The sequence below is a fragment of the Podarcis pityusensis genome (assembly GCF_964106645.2).
Source record: "Podarcis pityusensis genome assembly, chromosome: 8".
NCBI classification, from domain to species: Eukaryota; Metazoa; Chordata; class Lepidosauria; order Squamata; family Lacertidae; genus Podarcis; species Podarcis pityusensis.
In genome coordinates this window covers 59,800,695-59,826,939 of record NC_138033.1, presented here as the reverse complement: position 1 = coordinate 59,826,939, position 26,245 = coordinate 59,800,695, and the positions used below count along the sequence as shown (strand labels likewise).

The 26,245-nt window shown below is 43.9% G+C and overlaps 2 protein-coding genes across 2 annotated transcripts in view; one reads left to right on the top strand and one right to left on the bottom strand.

Annotated features, from left to right (window-relative positions):
- Positions 1–5,966: 5,966 nt before the first annotated feature.
- Positions 5,967–26,245, top strand: part of LOC308482453 (protein C19orf12 homolog) — an 84,411-nt gene continuing 64,132 nt past the window's right edge. Inside the window, exon 1 of the mRNA XM_081015574.1 lies at positions 5,967–5,985. The gene's annotated coding sequence lies outside the window, so the exon portion shown is untranslated. The remainder of the gene's footprint in view (positions 5,986–26,245) is intronic.
- Positions 8,585–26,220, bottom strand: CCNE1 (cyclin E1). The gene is made up of 12 exons (XM_081015551.1): positions 26,094–26,220; positions 25,230–25,272; positions 24,657–24,747; positions 22,483–22,551; positions 16,324–16,469; positions 16,094–16,229; positions 14,223–14,369; positions 12,942–13,037; positions 11,234–11,368; positions 11,036–11,147; positions 10,784–10,941; positions 8,585–9,188 (listed from the first exon to the last, which is right to left on the bottom strand). Exons 2-12 carry the CDS (start codon positions 25,241–25,243, stop codon positions 9,066–9,068), a joined length of 1,227 nt encoding a protein of 408 aa, XP_080871677.1. The 5' UTR covers positions 25,244–25,272; positions 26,094–26,220; the 3' UTR covers positions 8,585–9,065.

The window sequence follows — 26,245 nt, the reverse complement described above, 5'->3', positions numbered from 1 at the left end:
CCAGCTAACCTCAATGAACTGAAGCAACATTGCAAAGAAGAATGGGCCAAAATTCCTCCACAACAATGTGAGACAGATAAAGTCCTACAGAAAACAATTACCGGTACTTCATGTGGTTCTACAAGCTATTGAATCATAAGGTGTAATTAGTTTTTCACACATGGCTTTTCCCATTTCGGCTTTATTTCTGTTGAATAAATCATGACACAGTGTAATATGTCATGTGTTGTTGTTCATCTGAGATTGTATTTATCTAATCTTAAGACCTACTAAGGAACAGATATTGTTATTGTGTCTTCATATGTAAAACCACAGAATTCAAGGACGGTGCACTTCCTTTTCCCCATGGCTGTTATTTGTTGTACACTGCTACAGAAAGCCTGCAATCATCAAGGATACTTTCCCTACTGTCACTCTCACTCTGCCAGCACTGCTATTTGGGAACTACTTCCTTATGTTGAATTTAATTTATTAATTTATTATTTATATCCCACTTTTTTTCCTCCAAGGAGCTCAAGCTGGTGTATGCATTCTTCTCCCTCTCTTCCATTTCAACTTAGCTTATACCAGAAATTTACTCTTTTGAGTTATAGAATCATACAATGTAAAGGTGTTGGAACACAGGAGCTGATCAGCATGTTACACGCTGAAATTTTGACTTGCGGTTAAGAATGGCTTTCTCGGAGATTAGAGCAGCTCAAAAATGGGGTGGTTGTTGTTGTTGTTTAGTCATTTAGTCGTGTCCGACTCTTCGTGACCCCATGGACCAGAGCACACCAGGCACTCCTGTCTTCCACTGCCTCCCGCAGTTTGGTCAAACTCATGCTGGTAGCTTCGAGAACACTGTGCAACCATCTCATCCTCTGTTGCCCTCTTCTCCTTGTGCCCTCCATCTTTCCCAACATCAGGGTCTTTTCCAGGGAGTCTTCTCATGAGGTGGCCAAAGTATTGGAGCCTCAGCTTCAGGATCTGTCCTTCCAGTGAGCACTCAGGGCTGATTTCCTTAAGAATGGATAGGTTTGATCTTCTTGCAGTCCATGGGACTCTCAAGAGTCTCCTCCAGCACCATAATTCAAAAGCATCAATTCTTTGGCGATCAGCCTTCTTTATAGTCCAGCTCTCACTTCCATACATCACTACTGGGAAAACCATAGTTTTAACTACACGAACCTTTGTCGGCAAGGTGATGTTTCTGCTTTTTAAGATGCTGTCTAGGTTTGTCATTGCTTTTCTCCCAAGAAGCAGGCGTCTTTTAATTTTAATGGGGTTAAAGTGCACTAATCCACAGTAAGCAACTGAGTTTAATTAAACCTGGCACAATGTGTGCAGGAAGGCGGCCTGGTGAAGGGACACCCCCCCCAGCCATGCAACACAGGGTGCATATGCACTGACCCATTTGCAGCACAAAAGTTTGTAGTTTTTTTTAATCCAGAATCCAGGGCCAGCCCAATACATCATGCTGCACAAGGCAAAACAAAAAAATGGCACCCAACTGCCCCCCTTCATTTGCTAGAGGCAGCATGCCCATGGTAACCGGTTGTAGGAAATCTTAAGTGGGGGGGGGAGTTTGGGGCTTCCCATAGGCATCTAGCAAGGCATCACTGCAAGAAGGATGCTAGATGAAGTGGGCATTTGGTCTGATCCATCAGGGCTCTTTTTATATTTTTGTTCCAACTAACCATAGTTAAGATTAACCATGGTTTGCCTGTGGTTAATAAAGACAGAACTCAAAGCTTCCAAATTCCTCTTCATAGTCATGCTGGAGGGCTGAGGGAGGCCACAAGTGTAAGGCTGAAGCCAGCCCACTCTTAAGGGACATTCCAGTTTTCTAAATTCCTAGTATACAAGGTTTGCACCTTCACATGTAGCCAAGCAAAGGTCTGCAAAGGTCAGAGGGGGCAGGGTTTCTGTTGAGGCAGGTGATTAGCTGTGGGAGGAGCTTATCAGAGTTTGCAGGGTAGCGGCGCGCGCCTAGCGGCGCGCGCAGTTTGATCCATCTTTTAGATTTAGGAGAGCTAGTCTCAAACGTTTGTTGGGGGAGACCAAGGTTTTTTTGTGGGGGGAGTTATTTTTCCTGTCTTCACGCTTTTTATGATGGAGGACCGCTGTAGCCACCCCCAACGACACGTTCTCAAGATGGAGGGGGAGGGAACAGCTGCAGTTGCCTGCGGTTCCTGCGCAATGTTTGCCATCTTGCCAAAGGTTGCAGGCAGCTTTACCTGCAGCAATTGCATGTTGATTGCCCTCTTAAAAGACAAAGTACAGCAACTGGAGGAACGTGTAGCTACGCTCCAAAGAATTAGAGAGCTGGAGCTCTTCTTGGAAGCAACAGAGCACACCGTCTCCACCAAGGAGGAGACAGGGGACTCCCCTGAGAAGGACGCTAGTTCACCAACACAGGAGCCAGATATATGGAGAAACGTGACTCAAAGAAGTAGGAGGCCCAGGGTTCGCTCTGATTGTTTAGAAATACACAATCGCTTTGAGGTCCTCTCCCCTAGCATGGAAGACGAAGAGCAGACTCCATTTGAGGATCTCTCCCTCATTACAGTCGATCAGGTATATGAAGACGAGCAGCAAAGTCAGTCCTCAGGGAATGTGCAGGCGACCTTGGAGCGGACAGCTCACGGAAGAACCCCGACCAAACCTAAGAGGAGGCGTGTAGTTGTGATAGGGGATTCCCTACTGAGGGGAACAGAAGCAGTGATCTGTGGGCCTGACAAGATGTCTCGGGAAGTGTGCTGTCTCCCCGGGGCTAAGATCCAAAATGTAACTGAACGACTGCAAGGAATCATAAAACCCACTGACAAATACCCCTTCCTCTTGGTTCATGTGGGAACCAATGACACTGCAAGCAATAGCCTCCAGAAGATCAAAAGAGACTACGAGGCTCTGGGCAGGAAATTGAAGCAATTAAATGCACAAATTGTGATCTCATCTGTCCTCCCAGTTGAACGACGTGGCCCAGGGAGAGAGGGGAAAATAGTGGAAGTGAACAGCTGGCTTCGCAAATGGTGTAAACAGGAACGGTTTGGATTCTTAGATCACGGACTGCAGTTTCTTGAAGATGGACTTCTGGCAAGCGATGGGCTGCACCTCACAACGGTTGGGAGAAATGTTTTTGCCAAAAATCTCAGAAACCTCATCAGGAGGGCTTTAAACTGACTAATGTGGGGGAGGGAGACAGTGCTCCTGAAGGTAGGAGTCTATCAATTGATGAAGATGATCATCCAAATGTCATAGACCAAATGGAGCAAACAGCACACAGACCTAGTGGTGGGAGGAAAAAATCCTTAAATAAGAGACACGGGGGAATGATTAATGGACTTCAATGTCTGTACACTAATGCGCAAAGCATGGGAAATAAACAAGATGAGCTTGAGCTCTTGGTACAGCAAACTAAATATGACATAATAGGCATCACTGAAACCTGGTGGGATAAGTCCCACGATTGGAATGTAATAATGGGGGGATACAATCTATTTCAGAGAAACAGACCAGACAAGAAAGGAGGAGGAGTGGCGTTATATGTCAGGGATGTGTATACCTGTGAAGAGATCCAAGATTTAGAACCTCAAAGCCAAAGTGAGAGCATTTGGGTCAAAATTAAGGGAGAGAAGAATAACAGTGACCTCATTGTGGGAGTTTACTATAGATCCCCAAGCCAAACGGAGGACATAGATGATGCCTTCCTGGAACAGATGGCCAAGCATGCAAAAGGAAGGGAGATAGTAGTAATGGGGGACTTCAATTACCCGGATATTTGTTGGATGTCAAACTCAGCCAAGAGCATAAGGTCAAACAGATTCCTCACTGGCCTTGCAGACAACTTCATTGTCCAGAAAGTGGGAGAAGCAACAAGAGGAACAGCCATTTTAGATCTGGTCCTAACCAATGTTGATGACCTGGTTAGTGGGGTAGAAGTGGAAGGATCATTAGGCGCGAGTGATCATGCTCTTCTGAAGTTTACTATACAGCAGAAAGGAGCAGCCAAGCATACTAGGACTCAAATTCTTGACTTTAAGAAAGCTGACTTCATAAAACTTAGGGAAGTGCTGGGTGAGATCCCATGGACAGTAATACTAAAAGGAAAGGGAGTTCATGATGGCTGGGAGTTTGTTAAGAGGGAGATACTAAAAGCACAACGTCAGGCAATACCAATGAGACAGAAACACGGAAGGTGCCTAAAGAAGCTAGGGTGGCTATCTAAAGAACTTTTAACTGAGTTAAGATTTAAAAAGGATGTGTACAAAAAAATGGAAAAGGGGGGAAACCACCAAAGAGGAATTAAAACAAATAGCCAGCACGTGTAGACACAAAGTCAGAAAAGCTAAAGCACAGAATGAACTCAGGCTTGCTAGAGAGGTTAAAAGCAACAAAAAAGGCTTTTATGGGTATGTCAGTAGCAAAAGGAAGAACAAAGAAACAGTGGGGTCACTCAGAGGAGAAGATGGTGAAATGCAAACAGGGGACACAGAAAGAGCTGAACTCCTCAATGCCTTCTTTGCCTCAGTCTTCTCCGATAAAGAAAACAATGCCCGACCTGAAGAATTTGGAGCAAATGATTCAGCAAAGGAAACACAGCCCAGAATAACTAAGGAGATAGTACAAGAATACTTGGCTAGTTTAGATGTATTCAAGTCTCCAGGGCCAGATGAACTGCATCCAAGAGTATTAAAAGAACTGGCAGATGTGATCTCAGAACCACTGGCAGTCATCTTTGAGAATTCCTGGAGAACGGGCGAAGTCCCGGCAGACTGGAGGAGGGCAAATGTTGTCCCTATTTTCAAAAAGGGGAAAAGAGAGGACCCAAATAATTACCGCCCAGTCAGTCTGACATCAATACCAGGGAAGATTCTGGAGCAGATCATTAAGCAAACAGTCTGTGAGCACCTAGAAAGGAATGCTGTGATCACCAATAGTCAGCATGGATTTCTGAAAAATAAGTCATGTCAGACTAACCTGATCTCGTTTTTTGACAGAATTACAAGCCTGGTAGATGAAGGGAACGCAGTGGATGTAGCCTACCTTGATTTCAGCAAGGCATTTGACAAGGTGCCTCATGATATTCTTGTAAAGAAGCTGGTAAAATGTGGTCTTGACTATGCTACCACTCAGTGGATTTGTAACTGGCTGACTGACCGAACCCAAAGGGTGCTCATCAATGGTTCCTCTTCATCCTGGAGAAGAGTGACTAGTGGGGTGCCACAGGGTTCTGTCTTGGGCCCGGTCTTATTCAACATCTTTATCAACGACTTGGATGATGGACTCAAGGGCATCCTGATCAAATTTGCAGATGACACCAAATTGGGAGGGGTGGCTAACACCCCAGAGGACAGGATCACACTTCAAAATGACCTTGACAGATTAGAGAACTGGGCCAAAACAAACAAGATGAATTTTAACAGGGAGAAATGTAAAGTATTGCACTTGGGCAAAAAAAATGAGAGGCACAAATACAAGATGGGTGACACCTGGCTTGAGAACAGTACATGTGAAAAGGATCTAGGAGTCTTGGTTGACCACAAACTTGACATGAGCCAACAGTGTGACGCGGCAGCTAAAAAAGCCAATGCAATTCTGGGCTGCATCAATAGGAGTATAGCATCTAGATCAAGGGAAGTAATAGTGCCACTGTATTCTGCTCTGGTCAGACCTCACCTGGAGTACTGTGTCCAGTTCTGGGCACCACAGTTCAAGAAGGACATTGACAAACTGGAACGTGTCCAGAGGAGGGCAACCAAAATGGTCAAAGGCCTGGAAATGATGCCTTATGAGGAACGGCTAAGGGAGCTGGGCATGTTTAGCCTGGAGAAGAGGAGGTTAAGGGGTGATATGATAGCCATGTTCAAATATATAAAAGGATGTCACATAGAGGAGGGAGAAAGGTTGTTTTCTGCTGCTCCAGAGAAGCGGACACGGAGCAATGGATCCAAACTACAAGAAAGAAGATTCCACCTAAACATTAGGAAGAACTTCCTGACAGTAAGAGCTGTTCGACAGTGGAATTTGCTGCCAAGGAGTGTGGTGGAGTCTCCTTCTTTGGAGGTCTTTAAGCAGAGGCTTGACAACCATATGTCAGGAGTGCTCTGATGGTGTTTCCTGCTTGGCAGGGGGTTGGACTCGATGGCCCTTGTGGTCTCTTCCAACTCTATGATTCTATGATTCTAAGCAAAGGTGGTGCTTGTGTACCTTCTCTTAATAACGCCAGTAAAGTAAGACCCAACCATTTTTACATGCCAACTTTCTATTTTCTTGCTGCGGTGTTTGGGAAAAGGTTAATAAGAAATATAAGGATTTTTAACCCATTTCTGCAAAGTTTACAGGTTCAGTAGGCGATCCTTCCAGGATTAAAACACATTTACTTTGTGTTTAACCCATGCCAGGAGATGCATGAAAACATCCGCATTACCTAAACTTTTATAGCCAGGCCACCGATTGTTCTGCAAACCTTGCAGAGTGCAGCTGTTGCTGCCTCTCCATTTTTGAAGACGTAGAAGTGCTTTGGCTGCCACCAGTGCGGCGGTGAGTGAATATCTAATTCCTAGCCAAGGCTATACTTAGTTTTATGCCAGCCTTCTCACACACATTTTAGAGGCTCCAGCTGCTTCGGCTGAGAAAAGCAACTGAGCCTCAGCCTACAACCCTCATAGTGTGCCAAACAGAAATGTAAGTTCAGGACTGAACCGCCACAAAGATGGCAGTGAAAGGACTGGAACAAAACACACCTCAAGGACACACCTTACTACTCATTCCACCGCAAAGAAAATAGTTTAAAGATGCATGATGTGGTTGTATTAGGGAAGGTCTGGCCCTGTAAGCTATTCGGATGGGAGGTCACCCAGGACACACAACATTGTGAGCTGATGTGCAAACTGAAAAGTACCGGCTTTGGCGATGGAAACTGGCCAAAACAGGCATAGCTGGACCCACTTCTCTTGCTTATTTTTATTTGCCATCTCGAAATTATTTGTAAATCAAAAACCAATTAACTTGTTGGCTTACTAAAGTTTGGTTGGAGGACTTTTTCATTCACGCCATGCCTAAGTGGCGTCCTGCCCTATCCAGTGTAGGATATTAGACCAGGCTTGTTAAAAGTCCAAAAGGTTTAAGGGCTGTTTAGTGGAGATTGGAGGGGAGGGGATCCACTTGGTGGCAAGAAGGAAAAAGCAAGAGTTGGTGTGGCTCATTTGCTTTCATCCCTCTCTCATGGTGCAAGCTACAGCCCCTGCTTTCACAGCTGCCTGCCACCAGCATCTTTCCTACTCTGCCAAATCAAGCCAGGCTGTATAAGTTCTTTTGTGGGGAGAGGTGGCTAGAGATGCTTTTCTCACATTTACCCAGTGGGAAGCATGGGTGTAGCCAGGGGGGTGCAGCTGGCCCCCATAAAGTAAAAAATAATAATTGTAACCTAACCAACTGACCCACCCCAACATAAAGCCAGCCCCCTCCAATAAATCCTGGCCACGCCCATGGTTGGAATTCTACTCTTGCATTTTAAGTGAAGAATAGTAGGAACTGTGCTCAGACCTGGGTGCTGGTTGGGGCTATGAGGCTGCCCTCTTTGGAGAGGAAGATACCAAATCAACTATTAAATCAGTTTTCCATAGAATCAGAGTTGGAAGGAACCCCATGGGTTATCTAGTCCAAGGCCTTGCCCACAGCCGTCCCTGGGTGGGCTCAAACCACCAACCTTCGGGTTAACAGCCAGACACGACTGACCCATTGTTTTAAATAGTTGTTTTAAACGATAACATTATGATATTATTCTTTTTGTCAACCACTTTTGTTTTGTCTTTTTTACACTCAATCGGTATACATTTTATGACATAAATAAATATTATTGTCCAATAAAATTTTGAAGGGCGAGTGGCCTGTTTCTGGACCACTAAGAAGTAATTCAATGCCTTGGGGTCATTTGAGTTAAATTAGGGATATGTAAACACCTCCCCCTGCCCTTCCCAAAAAGAGGCCACTGTCAATTATGGCAGCATCTTCTGCACTACAGCCTAATAGATTTGAATCTAATCAGATATGAATCCAAGGATAATACAAGACCAGTCTTTTGAATGCATAGCTGCTACTAATCTGTAACAAAACAATCAAGCTGTCAGCTTTACACCATCAAAGTTGATATTTATACTCATTCTGTTACTGTCCAATTTACAGCCGCCTTCTGAAAGTCTGATATTCGTAAGACACAAACAGGATAGACCTTCTACTATTTCAAAAAGCTGTCTGAATTAGGAAAACGCATGTTTTCTGCATCATACCCTCCAGGGCATCTCCAAAACACAGATTGCCAAAAGATATCTGAGATAAAAAAACATAGGCCAGGCCCCCAACCAATATGGATTGGGGGGGGGGGGGGGAAAGAGTCCAATTCTCCATCACAGCCCTGATCCAAACATTCCCCTCCCCTAGAGCTGCTATTTAGCTGTGAATGGGAGAAACCTACAACCTTCCTGAATTCTGTACGGCAGCATGTACAATGACAGCACCAAGTATTTTCCTTAACTGTAATTGGAAATAAAAGTTTTAGCTGTCTTTCACCTTCCAGAGTTATGACATATAAAACCAAGACTGCCTAGGACACAGCTGATAGCATTTTATTTTAAAATTAAGACACATAAGACCATTTATACAAAGTGTTTAGTTAAAAAAGGATCAAGTTGTAAACTAGGAAGGTCTGAGAAGGAGCTTGCCATCCACAGCTAGCAAAATCCAGAGTATGGTTAATGCCCCAGAAGTGCAGAGGGCAGAACCCCTTTTTCTCTTCCCACCCCCTTTTCGAGTCAGCACAACGAGTATCGCCCTCCTTAGCAGCAATCCAAGCAAATGCTTGTTGTTTTTGGGTGGCTGGCGTACCCCATCAGTTCATTTAAAAATCAAAGTGTCCCATAAAAATAATGCAGGTTTCCTCCATCATAAAAAAGTGAAGACTTTCCTCTTTAGAATACATAAGACATTTGGGTAAGTCATTGGCAGCATCTCACAGTAAAGAATCAAGAATTATAAAGGCGTTTTGGCCAAGAGGTCTTCAGGTTGAGTAGCTTGTGAAAAAGTTACAGCTGTTTGGGTGTCAGAGACAATTTCTTACTGCTCTGAGGTGGGGTGAGGACACCCAGGGGTAGAGGAGAACTCCTCCTCTTCTTGGCCAATGCAGCTTGTTTTTCTTGAACTTTGTCCTAGAAAAGAAGAACGCCGAGAGTGAATGATTGACTGCTCATTCATGTGTCCAGAATCCCTGTGTTGTTTTTAGGTTTCAAGAGCAAACTCATGACACATACTCAGAGAGGAATATATACAGAAAGCTGCATCTGGACACAGATACCTAGTCTATGTGTTTGTGTACTTACAACTTTAAAATACATGAGAAGGACCCCAATCCTCTGCTGCGTGACCATGTTTTAAAATGACGAGTGCCAAAGCATACATATATATCATATGTGGTGGGCATTCCAGCACAAAACTGAGAATTAGTTATGAAAAGTCAAATCTGTACACAAGCAGGCTTAAGAATTCAACATTACAATGAGGGAATATTACTCCCCGTTGCTACAGCTCAAACATTATTTCCAGAAATCACTAACATTTGCTGCATCGGGAATGCGATTTAAGTTGCAAAACTGGCAAGAGTGCTTTACAACCCTTTCCCGTTAACCGGAAAGGCAAGTCACTAGGTTCTAAGTTATATAGGCTAATGGGACAGGATTGCAAAGCTTCCTGCATCTGCACTGGCTCTGAATGGTTTTTATATATTAAATAGTTTTTATATATTAAATAGTTTTTATTGTTGATGTTTCTGCTTATCGCTTTGAGACGATTCAGATAGATTCAAAAATGGAATTAAATTTTAAATATGCTCTCCTGATCTAATCACTAAATCACACAGTTCAAGTCTGTTTTCAAAGTCAGTCTCTCAGGTTTAAGTCCAACACTTTAGACCAGGAGTGGGGGGCCTTGCTGAACAACAGCTCCCATATGCCCTAGCAAGCATGGCCAATGGCCAGGAATGTTGGCAGCTGTAGTTCACCAAGAGGGGCTAAAGGTTCCCCACACCTGATGTAGACAAACAGGGAGAGATGAAGTGATGAGACTTACCAGGCCTCACTTCATCACAGCCCAGCTGTATATGCTTGAGGGCCAGGGGTTGGGAAGGTACCCTGATGTCCTCTTGCATTTAACACTTTTGAGGGAGTTTCTGAACATTTAGTGTTGCATTCAACTATCTTTCACTCATGAGTTAGACCCAGTGAAATTAATGGCCGGGACTAACTTGGGTCTATTTATTTCACTGGGCCGACTCTAAAAGTTAGTTGAATACAACATTCTCTCTCTCACACACACACATTTCACCTTTTATTCTCATGCTCTATGAAAGCAAAGTATGGTGGTCTAAACCACTGAGCCTAGGCTTGTGGATCAGAAGGTCAGCAGTTTGAAACCCCGCGATGGGGTGAGCTCCTGTTGCTCGGTCCCACCTCCTGCCAACATAGCAGTTTGAAAGCACATCAAAGTGCAAGTAGATAAATAGGTACCGCTCCGGCAGGAAGGTAAACGGCGTTTCCGTGCACTGCTCTGGTTCGCCAGAAGTAGCTTAGACATGCTGGCCACATGACCAGGAAGCTGTACGCCGGCTCCCTCGGCCAGTAAAGCGAGATGAGCGCTGCTACCCCAGAGTCATCTGCGACTGGACTTAACAGTCAGGGGTCCCTTTACTGTTACCTTACAAAAGCAAGGAGGCCTTTGGCCACTAAGATGTATCTATGAGAACACTCACCAGCAAGTTAAAGGTGTTAATGTGCATCTGTATATTGTGCAAATCTTCCAAAGGAATGCCTCTGAAGTGTTTGAGCGGCGAGCTCCCCACCTCCTTGATGGCCACAGCAAAGGGAACCATCCACTTCACACAGTCCTGTATTTCCCATAATTGGTAACCTAGAAAATCAAGAAGATACCCGCCTTTGTAAGTCATGCCTCCACTTGACTTAGAACCACTGGATTTCTTCTCTTTCATTAAAACGCAGCTTACCCGAAACCTTCTGCATCAGCTCACAAGAGGAGAAGTGATATAATGCAGAAGCAGCTAAAGCGCCATAGGAGTAGTCCAAACAGCCAACATCCAGCACGCAGAGATCCAAAAGCTGGAGAGAGGGGATAGAGAGCTTGAAAGGAAACGTTTCTAACAAAAGTGGCGGGTGAAATGTTTAAGGGCAGAATTCGTCCTTACCTCAGCTATCTGCACAAATATCTCCTGGGGGTATTGCGGTAGCAGCATCTCACAGATTTCATTTAGATAAGCGACCTGCATGTATATGTTTAGCCAGGACACAACCGTGAGGGGACTCAGATTCCAATTGAGTGCCTAGAAGAGAGCGTGCATGTCAGGAGGTAAAGTGAGTTTCTTTAGCACCCACAGGGTATTTGCTTGCTCTTCTTTGCAAACACAACTGAATGTGGTTACGGACTGACAACAGTCGTCGACTTTTGTAACAGCTTTGATACAAAACTGCGATGGGGCTCATCACAGCAAGCCTAGAAAGCTCTCTCCTTCGTGGGCACCGACATGGAGGCTAAATAAATAACCTATGGGGCAAGAGTCTATGCCAAACATGTAACAAAGAAGCAGATCAGGCCTTGATTCCACATACTAATGGTAGTACGCACAGGAGACACATGTGCATTCATTCCAATGCACTGATGCTACAATTATGCTTAGCATAGAATCACAGTCAGAAGGGATTCCCAAGTCCAACCCCCTGCAATGCAGGTATCCGACATTCACTTTTACATCAGAGTGCAGAGGCAGGGCATCTCTGGAGTACTTCTTCACACAACACATAGTTAAACTATGAAATGAACTCCCTCAAGAGACAGTAATGGCCACCCACTTGGACAGATATGAACTAGAGTCTTGTTGCACTTGAGTCCTGCTTGCGGGCTTCCTTTGGGAACCTGATGACCAGTGTGAGAATACTGGACCTTTGGCCTAATCCAGAATGCACAAGTGGCAAGTGCAATCCTGCTGCCACGCTGCACATTCATATACAGTGGTACCTCAGTTTCAAAACAGTCCTGTTTAAGAATGATTCGATTTACGAACTCTGCAAAACTGGAAGTAGTGTCCCGGTTTGCGAACTTCACCTCGGTCTAAGAACGGAATCCAAACGGTGAAAGGGCACTGGCGGCGGGAGGCCTCATTAGGGAAAGCGCGCCTCGGTTTAAGAATGGTTTCGGTTTAAGAACAGACTTCCGGAACGGATTAAGTTTGTAAACCGAGGTACCACTGCACACACTTATGAAAAAATAAATATGAGAGCCAGTGTGCTGTAGAGGACAGGGTCTTTGACCAAGGCGACTGGAATTAAACTCAACTATGAACTTCCCCAGGTGACTTTGTGCCAGTCACTCTCGCTTAACCTTACACAGGGCTGTTGCAATGATTAAAGAGAGGGCTGGGTTAGAAAGAGAAAGAAATCCCATGCATTATTACCCTGAGGTTGCACTTACACCTACTTGTAAGTACTACTACTACTAACAATAACATATTGCAAGTTACAGAATTAGTACACAGATGGAATTTGGGTCACTTTCACCATGGACTTACAAAATGTACTACTCTATGTCAAAATGCACCAGCAGTCTTTCATGCTGAGCCAAGCTGTTTCAGATGTCTCAAAATGGACAGGAGATTTCTATCTACACAGCTATAAAAGAATCACTGATAATGGAAGATAAAGAACTGAAAGACAGACATGCCACTGATTAACTGACATGCTTTTGGCAACAAAAAGTGCTGCCTTTTCACCATGGCTGATTGCACTGAGTGGCTTGGGAAAGGCTTTGCTCAAGGTACCGAGGATGCGACTTTTAAAAAAGAAGAATGCAATTTCCCTACAATCCATTCCAAACATACACACACACACAATCACATTTACCTTCATAATGATGAGTTCCATACTAAGAATTTCTTCTTCAGTACAAGCCCCATCTGTAACATATGCAAACTGCTGCAACTTTGGAGGATAGATTTCCTGAAACATGGAAGATGGGACATCAATGCATTGTCAACAGTGGTAAATGGCAAAGCCAGATGGTTCCAGACACTGACAGCTATCAATGCCTAATTTGGGGGGGGGGGTAACAGCACTATTCTGATGTACAGGGATTCCCGAACTCAGATCAATTAGGCCCAGCAGCAAATGTAATAGCAACTTTATGGCTGCTGTTAAGAGCACAAGATCCATCAAGGATCATAGCCTCTTCAATCAAAATGGCCAAGACGGCAGGTGACAAAGCCTTTTACTTTGAAATGTGTGTGAAAACACAGCCTTTCTCTTCTTCCTGCAGTTTGCAGCCCCATATCTGTTCATTTCTATGATATTACCAGCTGCAGTGGGGAAGGAAATACAAAGAAGGACTTTGAGGAACCAGAATTTGTACACAAGAGTTGGTGTTCTTATCAAATTTACAAAGATGTCTTCTACAAAAAAGTGCTTAAGGCTTATCACACATCTGCCAGTATGTCAACGTCACTGGTGTGTGTCTGATTCATCTTAAAACAGGGAGGCAAGTGAAAGGCAACTTCAATTTGGTTTTATTGAACTTTAATGACGAACACACCCACACCCATTTTAGTTATTAATGTTAAATAGTAGCTTGGGTGCTTTCAGGCAGAGAGGCAACCTACAAGTACCATAAAACGTAAATAATTCTTGGAAGTTTAAAAATGTTTAAGTGTGGCATTTCACTGTAGGATTTAGACCAGAGGTCAGGACTGGACTGGAAGGAGGCAGAATGTACTTCTGATAACATGGATTGTTACTAAAGTAACCCATGCTTTAAAACAGACGTGCTAACCTCTTAAGGCAGCTTTCCCCAGCTGTTTCAATCAGAAGGTTTTGTGCTCCAGCCAACATCACCAAGGATGATGGGAATAGTACTCCAACATCTGCAGACCACTAATGATTCCTCCAAGCTTAAAAGATTATATTTTATATAAAAATAGTATTGTAGGAGCAGAACAACAAAGCCCAAACCATTTTCAATCCCAGATTGCATTCCATCAAAAGATGGCTCACAAAAGAATAGACATCTAATTTCTTTTACTTTAAGAGTGTGATCCTATGCATATTTACTTGAAAGCAAGTCTCACCACGTTAAGTGGAGATTGCACCACAGAAAATGCATTTAGGTTTGCAGGGCAAGACTCGTTTTACCTCAAGCTTTGCGGCTATAAATAAGGATGAAATTCCAATAAGTTGCAGAAGTGTCTTTACAACATTCTGTTGCGTTGCCATGAATCGATCGAAAAAATCCTGTGCCAAATAAAATGTCTCTCTATGAAGCTTGTAGACTTCGCAAACCTGCAGGAGACAGAAGGGTGTCATTCTGCTTCTCAGCTGCATAACTCCATGATGAACCAGGGACCTTCTTAATGGTTTTCAAACAACTCAAACGTTTTGGCTCCTGAACATTTTGCGAACTATGTTTTGAAGCCGAACATCCAACGCGGCTTCCAGTTGGCTGCAGGAGCTTCCTGCAGTCAACTGGAAGCCGTGCCTTGGTTTCTGAACATTTTGGAAGTCGAACGGACTTCCAGAATGGATTCCGTTCAAGAACAAAGGTACAACTGTATAGTGTTTCCTAAAGATGAGCTGATTTAATCTATGATATAGCTATGCTTTCCTGCCCCAAAATATGTTCATTTTTGTACTATAAGCAGAGCTGATTCAAGACATTTTGCTGCCCCAAGCAAAAGACTACATGCTGTTCCTCGCCCTGCAAAAGAAGTACAAAACCCAACCTAACTGGAAGTTGAATCTTACTTCAGCAGCCACCTCACTTTGCACTGGGCCAGCTGCAACTGCAAATGGAATGACTACTTGCTAGCAGAACACCACAAAGTTTTCCTAGGATCTGGAGCACCCTGGGGGCCTTTGTTTTGGAGGCGTTGGTCTGACAATATGAATACATGCTGAATGACATGACACGAAAACTGAAGGGAAGCCCCTGTGGCACCAGCAAAAGTAAATAAAAAAGTCTCCCTGCACTGATAAATGCAAAAAATGGACTGGAGTGCAGAAAAACGCCTGTTAAGAGGGAAGAAAGGATACAGCAATGTTTGCCACAATAAAAAGATGGGATAGGGACTGGAAATATTTCCCCTCATTGCCCCTCTCTAACATTTTGGCAGAGAAACATAGAAGTGAACCAAAGTGCAGTAAACATTTGTTTATTCACCGAAGCATAAAGCCTACAATGAAGAAAAGTTTGCTGAAACTAGAAGAATGTTTTCCTTAAGTGTTACTGTCTTTGCAGAGAGAGTATTTGTTTTCCTATAAAGAACAACTGCCTGACTTCCAGGCTATGACAAGGAGAGTCAATTCATGATTTGTGATGGGGACTCCTTTTTGCCTTGCCTATGGCTGTTGTACAAGGCAAAACAGCTCCAAGAAACTGAGGCCTGATTGTAGGGGCCAGGACCTACCCTCAGGATCCGTCCATTGAAATGGAAACGAGCATCCTAGGACTTGTATGGGCATGAAAATGGCTTACCCTGCTTGGGAGATCCAATCCCTACCACGCCCAAATGCACACACTGACTGACAATACTGAGAGCCCTGGGCACTGTTCTGGCTACCCAACTGCTATTGCTTAGCTATGAAGTGTCCCGACATCTGTGTCCCCTTTCATTTCCCATGGCATCCTAGTGGTTTAGTTTTCTAAAAATCCCAATGCTTCTGAGAACAACCTTCCGAGCAGCCACTTTTACCAGAGTGCCTTTGTGAAGCTGTTGTGTGCATGTCCCTCTCCGAACTCTCCCCGCCACCTTCCTTCCCTATTAGCAACTCTTGATATTCCTCACCTGGATCTCTAGTCCCTTCTGAACCAGCTCTATCAGACGGGCAGCAATCTATCCTATGCTGGGAATAGAACTAGGAGCTACTGAAGGAATAAGTTCCCCTTCTACCAGGGTAGTAGTTCCAAAACACCCTTTGCTCCCAAGGAAACTCCAGACAGACTATGATAACAATCTCACATCGATGTGTTCGTTGTTTCAAATGTTAGCATAAGAAGACAGTCTCACCTCCATTAGCCAGTCTAGAAGAATCACCCGCATTTTAGGTTGCAAGAGTGGATGCCTTTGCAGATATAGTTTATCCCTTACGTATGCCTGTTCTTTTATTATCATGTTTTTCCACACTTCATCCCTATTTGCCCAGCTGCAGGAGAGAGAGAAAGAACAAGAGTAAATGTGGGGGGAAAAGTGTAACAGGCAATAATGGAACAGGAGGCCATGAAATTAGGAAAAATTACCCCAAAACAGGCAACGGTGAATCTCTAGATGAAGCAAGGCTTTGGAGCATGAAAGGAGAGAAGTTTGGGCTTCCCAGCTCATCATCTTTCTCTGGTGTTGGGATCAGCATATGGGGATGTGCGCACACATCATAGTTTGAAAACGGCTATTGAAGAAAAAATAAAAAGGGGGAGCCATTAAATCTCACAGTTATAAAGTTCATTGAACAGTTGATTAGTCCTCCCCACAACAAATTCAGAAAGAGTTAAAAGGCAAGTGTTTTTAGTCACCGCGCTCAAATATATGGCAATTTACCTTTCATATGTTCGCCTCTGAAAAAAGCTATTGTTGCTTCAAGAGAAGAGACAAATGGTCACCAACTCAGCAAGCGGTCTTTTTAAAAGAGCACTTGTGACACTGCACTTGCTCTGCCAGGCACAAAAATATTCTGTATGAAGGAAAACAGGCTTTCAGTTTCAGAATCCCATCTGTTTATTTTCCACCTGATGGCAATATCCTTGATAGTAGAAATCAAGAAACAGAGGGATTAGGACTTCAGGTGGGGAGGAAACAGATGGAAGTCCCAAACAGTTATCCTGTTTTCTCTGAGTTCCTGTGGTAATGAACACAAAAAGAAAAACAATGCTGGCTTTTTAAAAAACAAAAAAGATTGTTGCCCCTGCAATGCATGCACAAGAATAACTAAAAGTGTATGAATTTAGCTGTTTTGGGATTACAATACAACTAATCTTAACAGAAAACTTCGGGTGCCAAACGCAAATTGGCATGCACAGCATTCCTCGCATTCTGGAATTGTATGCTTTGGAAAATTATACTCATGTGAAACTAGCACATCAAGGAGAAACTGAAGTATGTTAGCTATGTACAAGGGAAGGAATACAAATTCCCAGCAGTATATGGAATCTTCAAGCTGATAACTGATGTTGCAGATATTTTGCAGAAAGGGTAGCATTAGCAGCGCACCAGAACACTTCACTCCAAACCCCAAAAGTGATTTCTAAGCTTCAGAATTCTTTTACACATGCACACAACTCAACTTTTCTGAACAGTTGCCTCTTCTTTAACACCTTTAAAAACCACAGCTCTCTGTTTAATCATAGTGAAAATTGCATGTGCAAGGGAATTGCATGTGCATGAGAAACAGCTCAAAACTGCTGGTCTGTTATAACTAGATCACTGAAAGTCACCACTGGGGTGAACGTAAATGGTGACTCAACATGAAACCAACATCTTTACCAGACAGTGTTTCTGGACTCTATATGTATCAATTAGTTTTCGAGCAAAAACCCAAAGGATGTCAGATGAAGCAGAATGGTACTATATCCAGCAAAAGTTCCATCTGTATTCTGACCTGGGCCCACAAGAAATTCAGAAAGTTGTGCTGCTTTTCTCCTCTTGCTCCTTGCTTTGCTTTCTCCTCCTCAACATGTTTGTTTGACATTTATGCCCCTAAATCATCTATACTGAAGTTACAGTGAACATATGGCTGGCAGGAAGCAACAAACCCAGAAGGCAGCTTGGAAAAAGGCTAGATTCCTAATGCTTAGAAGTCATTTAGCAACCTAGAATCTGGATTCACATCCAAAATCTACTCTACTACAACAGTACAGCATAAGTGAAACCTTGTGGGTACAGATCTCACTGTCTCAAAGCCTTTTGAGAAGAAAGCCACAAGTAAGTGCATGTTACTTGTTAGGGCCAAGGGATCCCCATACCTGTTTTAAACATTGTCCATTTTTGCAAGTCAGATCTAAATTATTCTTTGTCCTACTTAGGCTGGGAGACGCACACACTCCTTCCTTATTCTGAAACTACCAGGTCTCATAACACAGCAAGTGCCAAAGAAACAAAACGGCTAGTTCTGCAGCAATCACAGCACACAAGGCGCTGCTCTTTGGTTTTTTCCATCTTTGGAAAGCAAGAAGAGTTTCTTTATCATCCCCTGCTCAAATGAAGGTGCAACATGGAAAGCAACACATCACTTCTACAAAAAGCACCATCACCAGGTAAGGGTATGGAGATAAAACAAGATAGCTGGTATTCAGCAGGTAAAAAAGCATGTTGAAGGGAACAAAATTACAGCTCTTTTTCTAGCTCAGCTTACCTGCATAGGCCCTTAAAAACTATGTTGATTTCAACTAACATACCACAATTTATCACAAGCTGCTTGTTAATCAAGCTACCTGTGTATGAGTTAAAAGAAACAGGGCTAGTTTGAGAAATAGCAAGCATTTTTAGCTATGACACAATCGTCTTGAGAACCACATGCTGAAAAAATCTGCTTCTGCCAACTGGGCAATATAACCGCCCTTTCTTAATGTAAAAAGGGAGCTGTGTTGCAATTAAAAGCTCTAGCCTTATGTTAGGCTGATACTACCAATGAACTCTGCACACTTTAAGTGGGACTGACAGTGCTTCTTCTATGCATGATATTGACAGTGAAATATCCTCCATCCAGTCAATGGAACAGTCAAGCATATTTCAATTCATAATTCACTGGGTTTCTTTTTTTAAAGCTTCTCTTGTTTTTCCAATAGCTGGGTATATGGTGTTGATAAAAGATCCATTCTCATTAGTGACAGAAACCAATTCATACCAAGAAGTAACTTACGGAACTGTGTCTAGTTCTTGGTGCCACAAGTTAAGGATATTGACAAGATAGGTGTGCAGAGAAGGGTGACCAAGATTATCAAGGTTCTGGAAACCCAAGCCGTACAAGGAACGGTTGAGGGAGTTGGGTATGTTTAGCCTGAAAAAGAGATGACTGAGGGGAGATATGATAGCTATCTTCAAATATCTAAAGGGCTGTCACATGGAAGATGGAACAAGACTGTTTTCTCCTGCTCCAGAGGTTAGGACCCAAGCCAATAGCTTCAAGTTACAAGAAAAGAGGTTATGACTAAGCATCAGGAAGAACTTTTTGATGGTAACAGCTGCTCAATAGTGGAATAGACTTCCTCTGAAGGTGGTGTAGTCTTCTTCCTTGAAGGTTTTAAAGCAGAGGTTGTATGACCATCTGTCATGGGTGCGTTAGTTGAGATTCCTACACTGTAGGGGGTTGGACTAGATAACGCTCAGGGTCTTTCCAACTCTATAAATCTATGAATGCTATACCATAGACTACAGAGCTGCTGTTGAGCTGTCAGATGATGGCTTCATAAGCCTTCAAGATAGCCAGCACAACATATTGTTACAGCAAAGCACTTTCTCCATATAGGAACAGATGCTGTGCTAACAGCTTTATTGCTGAGCAAGAGCTGCAAGGCAAATGCATTTTATGCAAACTTTTGCTTTGGAAATGTAACCATGCAGCTGTTTGAGCTTTCTTCTACACACTATTGAAAAGGAAAAGGGTAGGTAAAACAGTTAATGTAAATTATTCCTACAATCTCCACAATATCTAAAATATTCTGCCAAGTGTAGGCAGAATATTGCAGTTGTACCTGATGCAAGGCAACACCATGTGGAATGACACATCTAAGGGCTATTAAACACACTGTGATGAAGGGCTGGGAGAGATCTGGTTTTCAACATCACGATATCTCACCAGTTAAGTATCACAATATCTCTATATATATCTGCAGTAGTGAAGGGCTTAGCTGCTCTGCCCCGCAGCGGCAGAGGGTCCTGCCGTATCTCTCCCCATGGTAGCAGAGGCTGCACTGCACTTCCCCACAGCAGCAGATGGCCTTGCCATACCTTCCCAAGTGGCAGAGGGTCCCGCCATATCTCCCAGCGGCGGCAGAGGATGTGCCACGGTTCCCTGCAGCGCCAGAGGGCCTTGCGCCTCCCCTCAGTGGCAGAATTTCCTGCCATACCTCTCCATGGCAGCGGAGGGTCTACCGCACTTCCCTGCAGCAGCAAAGGGCTTTGCTACACCTCCCCATGGTGGCAGAGAATCCCACCATACCTCCCTGCTGCGCTTCCGCGCAGCATAGGGCCTTGCCATGCCTCCTCATGGCGGTGGAGGGTGCACCGCGCTTCCCCGCAGCAGCCGAAGGCTTTGACATGGCTCCGTATGACGGTGGAGGGCCTTTGAATTCAGTATGGCTTGCTTGTGAGTAGACATGCACTTGCTTGCCCTGCTTACCGAAAAACACCCTCCCCATCAAACTCACATAGTATCCAACCTCCCATTTCAGCATAAGGCAACCAGCTAAATCTTCTTCTCTCCATTACCCACCCCGAAGGGTCCTCATCCCACCAGTCTCATTTAAATAAATAAATAAATAAATAAATAGCCTTCCTTTTTTATATAGAGGGAAGTTATTTAGGGCAAACCAACAACATAATTACCACCAGAAAATAGTAACTCTTCCCCCTCCGGCTGGGGTGAGTGTGAGAGAAGAAGTGCTTTCCAGTTCTTTGTTTATGTTCAACAATATGGCAATTTATCACACAGCCCTACTGTAATGTGGCATAATTGGGTTAGCAACCACAAAAGCACTCATGAAGGAGCCATGATCTAGTTCTGAGTAGTGGACCTAATTAGACATGTTTTCTCAACCATCTTCTTTTAGGAATATGCATGGTTTAATTTGTACACTTAAATTTAGTATTTAAGGAATCTTAAGAAACAAGTTGGTCACTTATTTCCATCAAAACTTTGCCAGGTCAGTTGATGGATCTCACCTCAGCAAAATGGGGAAAAAGACCAGACAGTGTGGTGAAAGCCGGTTAACCCTCCCTGGTCAAACCTGATTAGTTAATATTGTATCTCCCCCTATGATGACGAAAGGGAAGGAAACTCCCTCCTCATAAGGAAAGGTCCAGAAAGTGAATGTTGAACAGGTTGACCGACAACTGGAATAGGGAGTTGTAGGAAGCAGAATCCATAGCAAACAAAGCCCATCTGCTATGGTAGCATTAGCCTCTAGATCTCCAGCTGCCTTAATTGGGAAGGTATACCACATTTTGGATTAGCCAGTGGACAAAAAAAAAAAAAAAAGCAACATTTCCTGATCACTCTTTCCGCAGTTTAACTACCACCCTGAAAACTGTCACAATAGACAAAGGAAGCTGATGCATTCTTTTCAGCTCCAGCCAATTTCATCTCTGTGCACAAAGATTATGCAGGCTCATTTCAACAAAAATGGAGCTCTTCATAGTCCTATGTATCTGTGCCTAGCAAAGAGATGGAAATAAAAAGTGGGACTTTTTCTAAAAAAGATGCAAAGCCCAAATATTTTTGGTTTCCTTTTAAAGGGACCCTACTGCTCACTGATAGATCTGGGAGTCCAGGGCATCTAGTGATATGAGAATTCACAAATTTTGTCTCAAACCTTCTAATTAAGATTGTGGCTTGAATGAGAGCAATTAGTACATTCATAGGTAAAGCTGAGCTAAGACATCCATACCACAACTCAAAACATTTGGTCACTACATTGCAATATATTGCACCCTCCCAACATTTCACAGTTTAAAGATAGGGACATGCCACCTACTGGGTTCTACTGGGTTACATTTACTTGGCAACAGCCTGTCCTCTTCCAGTGGAAAAGCCTGGACAATGGGTGATATTCCCCATTAGTCCTACTCTGAGTGGACCCATGAATGGGCATTACACACTTAGGTTCATTAATTTCAAGGGTTTCCTTTGGTTAGGATTTAGTTGAATGTAACCCATTGTGTTTATTTCAGTTTGGTTAAACGTATTACTGGGGAAAACATAGTCTAAAAATACTGTATTTGAAGCATATGAAAAGGCACCCTATTCATGGCATGATGCCTTGGTGTTTGAGTGAATATGCATCAGATGTAGGCAGCATCTCCCACCTCTCTCTGCTCAGAAGTTGAAACCCTGAAAAGTGAGAATTTCCAACAACTTCACAGTCCCTATTTTATCCTACCACAGGTACATGGGACAAACAACAAATATGCCTCTGTGCCTGGGAACTAGAGAAAGTTGGAACTGATTGTATCCTCTAAGTCTCATAGGTGTGATGCAGGGATGGGAAACCTGTGACCATCCAGATGTTGCTGGACTCAAACTCCCATCATGCCTCAGCCAGCATGGCCAGTGATCAGGTTTGATGGAAGCCCAGCAAGAGCTGGAGGTCCACAGGTTCTCCACACCTGGCTTAATGCTTTAGGACCCAACAGAGCTATACAAATTAAAACAGTATAACTGAATACCAGTCCAACTACCAAGTAATTACCTGGCTCTCATTCTGTTTCTTCTTGGTCATGTCTGTTTTGGCAATTTCTTCATCTGGATCCTGTAAAAACTACATGGAAAAAAATGAAGTGAGGTTTACCAGCCTGCAGTAAACGGGGGGCGGTGAATAGAGAGAAGTGGCTCTGGGATTAGATGACTCCGGCTCTGCTTGTGAGCTTTCCACAGGCATGTGGTTGGCCACTGCGAGAAAAGTGACTAGATGGGCTTTTGGCCTGATTCAGCCGAGGTCTCCCTATGCTATAGTCTTAAGGCAGTTCATGAACATTAGCTATCATAACAAGGAAGTTAAAATACAGGCTTTACATATGCGATGGCTGTTCACATGCGTTTCACTACTCATTTTGGATACGGTTAAAGGTAAAGGGACCCTAACCCCTGACCATTAGGTCCAGTCGTGGCCGACTCTGGGGTTGCAGCGCTCATCTCGCTTTATTGGCCGAGGGACCCAGTGTACAGCTTCCAGGTCATGTGGCCAGCATGACTAAGCAGCTTCTGGCGAACCAGAGCAGCACACAGAAATGCCGTTTATCTTCCCGCCGGAGCGGTACCTATTTATCTACTTGCACTTTGATGTGCTTTCGAACTGCTAGGTTAGCAGGATTGGATACGGTTACATGAGCACAAATGTACAGTGGTACCTCGGGTTACAGATGCTTCAGGTTACAGACTCCGCTAACCCAGAAATAGTACCTCAGGTTAAGAACTTTTCTTCAGGATGAGAACAGAAATCGTGCTCCGGCGGCACGGTGGCAGCAGGAGGCCCCATTAGCTAAAGTGGTGCTTCAGGTTAAGAACAGTTTCAGGTTAAGAACGGACCTCCGGAACGAATTAAGTTCTTAACCCGAGGTACCACTGTACTACCATCTATTCTGCGAAGATAGAATCCACCAAGATCTGCCAGCTAGCACGTGTCTACATAATTATGTTTTGCCTTTTGCCTTTAGCCAAGGTTAAACCTAAGCGTAAATGGAAAAACCTTAAGGAATTCGTTGTTTCCCTCATGCACATTGCAACTATTTTACTTATGTGGAGGTGGCGTGGGGGGGGGGCAGTGTGCTTGCTAAAAGTCTGCAATTCAATTTTCTACTGAAAGTTAGGCAAGGGATTTATTTAGGTGGGATTGAGTATAGAATCACTCAAATGAGAATAGAGCAGCTAATCAATCGAGCAACAGTCAAGTACTTTGAATGCATTAAGAATGAAAATAGATACTTTTATCACTGTTCTGATACTTTTCCCAGCTACAATAAAATAAAATAAAAATAACCACCGTTATGAAACAAGGAAGTTAACTTTTTAGAAGTTACTAAGTTTCCAAACTAGTGTTTAATTCTTCTCAGAGCAGATGACTTGATGTGGAGAGGGTACTTCCTGGTTCTTGCAGCCAGAAAGATGGAGCCATAGGTAGTGCTGGGCAGCGGCCCTTGCCCCAAACAGCTGTTTGTGTACCTGTTCAGAGATACCTGCTGTTATTAGCAGGTGGCCCGTAGGAGAATATATGTTCTGTAGTAGAGTACATGCATTTTATGCAGGTTCAATCCTGACATCTCCAGGTAGACCTGGGAACATGTTCTGTCTAAACCACTGAAAGCCACTGAGCTAAATGGACCAGTAGTCTGACACAGACCTGGTTCATGTAACATGGTCAATGAAGTTATGGCTAAGTAAGACTCTACAATCAATCTTTAGCTACAGTTTGTGGCTAGTGAAAAGAGTGCGGCCGCAAGTCCCCAGTCAGGAAAACATGTTAAACGAAACCTTGGCTTAGCACAGTATGGTGCAGCAGTAAAAAGGACTCTTTGAGAACACGCCCGTTTGTGTGGGCTTCGTAAGCCACAGCTTGGCTTACTATGGCGAGCAAATCAGCCTCAGGATAAGGCAGCTTCCTTTGCTCCTAACCTTGCCTGGGACTTACCATGCAGAGTGACATTCTTCGCTTTACAGACTATTTAACCAAACTAAAATAGGCAATCAACTGACGAGTATGCTAATCCTATCTTCAGGAGTAGATAATGTCATGAAAAAGGTTTTGGGTGAGTGTGAGTCATAACGCTGTTTTTCCTTTCAAACGGATACAGTTGCTAGTTACATGATCGGATTTGGGCAGTGCTCTTCGATGACTGGAATCGTTCCCCCACAAATACAAGCACTTACTGTGGCAACATCAGCTTTTCTCTTGCGGGTTCGAACAGTGAAGTCGGTGGGAGCTTCATCTTCTGTGGGAGTGTTCTTGTCCTTGCGATCACTGCAGAGAGGGGAAGATTCAGTCCTATCATGCCATGCATTATAAAAACATGTTTTCACTGTAGAAAACATTTATGAAGTGCACGTGAGTACACCCTTTCACCCACCTGTCAACATGCTTGTTCATACATGGTCTTGAGAGTTTCTTTTGTATTTGCTATACAGGAAGTTCCAGGCTTACAAGTTCCTCCTGAAACAGGATTTGCAAGGGGGCATTCCAGGTCTACAAGCTGCCTTTGAAACAGGCCTTGCTAAAGGTTAGAGCAGTGGTTCCCAAACTCTTTTCATTCCCCAGACCACTTGGAAATTGCTGGTGGCCTAGACCTTATTTTTTCTGCCTGTTACAGCAACTGTAAAGCAGTGAGCTAGATGCTGCGTGATTTTAAATTGCATTTTAACAGACATGCCAAGGACCACCTAAACGAAGCGCTCCATGGCCTGCAGTTTGGGAACCCCTAGACTACAGGGGTGCATACAACTCACCTGGATTTGGACATGGTGGTCTGGAGAGATCAAGACTTCAACCCTGGGGGGGAAAAGAGAAAACTGCAGTGATGAATCTGCAAACACTTTCAGTTCATATAAATATCTCAGTTAGTGTGGCTTACTTTCAAAGAAAAAAGGTAAGATGGAGGAAAATGTATAGGAAGAAAGGATGAAAATTTAGGATTGGTAAAGGCTTAGAAAGGCAAGAGAGAAAAATATGCATCTCAAACACAAAAAAGGAACAGAAAAGCCTCCAAAAAATGTTGCAGGCCCAAATAAGCCTTCTGCAGCAACAGCATGTAGATGAAACAGTTGCACATCTGGGGGATTAAGAAACTACTTGCAAACCCATATTTTGGTAAGTTTCATTGGGGAGTGTGTGTGTCTTTTCACCCAGAAAAAGAGGCACCGGGTAAGGAAAAAAGGACTATCCCTCTTAACACCCTATTAACTGCACCCATCCAAGTTACTCCATGTGAAAGCTATTAAGGGAAAACTTGACCCAGCCACCTCTCAAAACCACCCCCCAAAAACCCCAATAAATCGAAAATAATACAAACAAAATAACCACCTACATACAAGGCAGCATGCTAACTCCCCCCACCCCATATTTATAACGGGGTTAAACATCCCCCCCCAAAAAACACCCCAAGACAAAGAAAATGCAAGAATGGAGAGAAAATGCACCCCTCTCTCCTCGTTTCAGGATGCCCAAGAGTAGAAGGAGAGGCTGTCATTTCACCCCCCCACCCCCTCACCCGTGCCCCTGGAGAAATGCCTGGGAAACCCCTCTGAATCCGGATCCCCAACTGTGGGCGAGGGTGAGGGGCTCCTCTTTCCTCCCCCCACCCCCCACTTTACCAGGAGCAGAGGTCGGCCAGCCGGCCGGCGCTGGCAGTGTGGCTGGCGGCTTCGTGGGCGGGCCGGCGGGATACAGGAAGGCTCCTCCTCGCTGCTGCTGCCGCCGCCGTCCTCTCGCCTCCTCACGGCGTGCCGGCTCCCGTGTCAGGCCA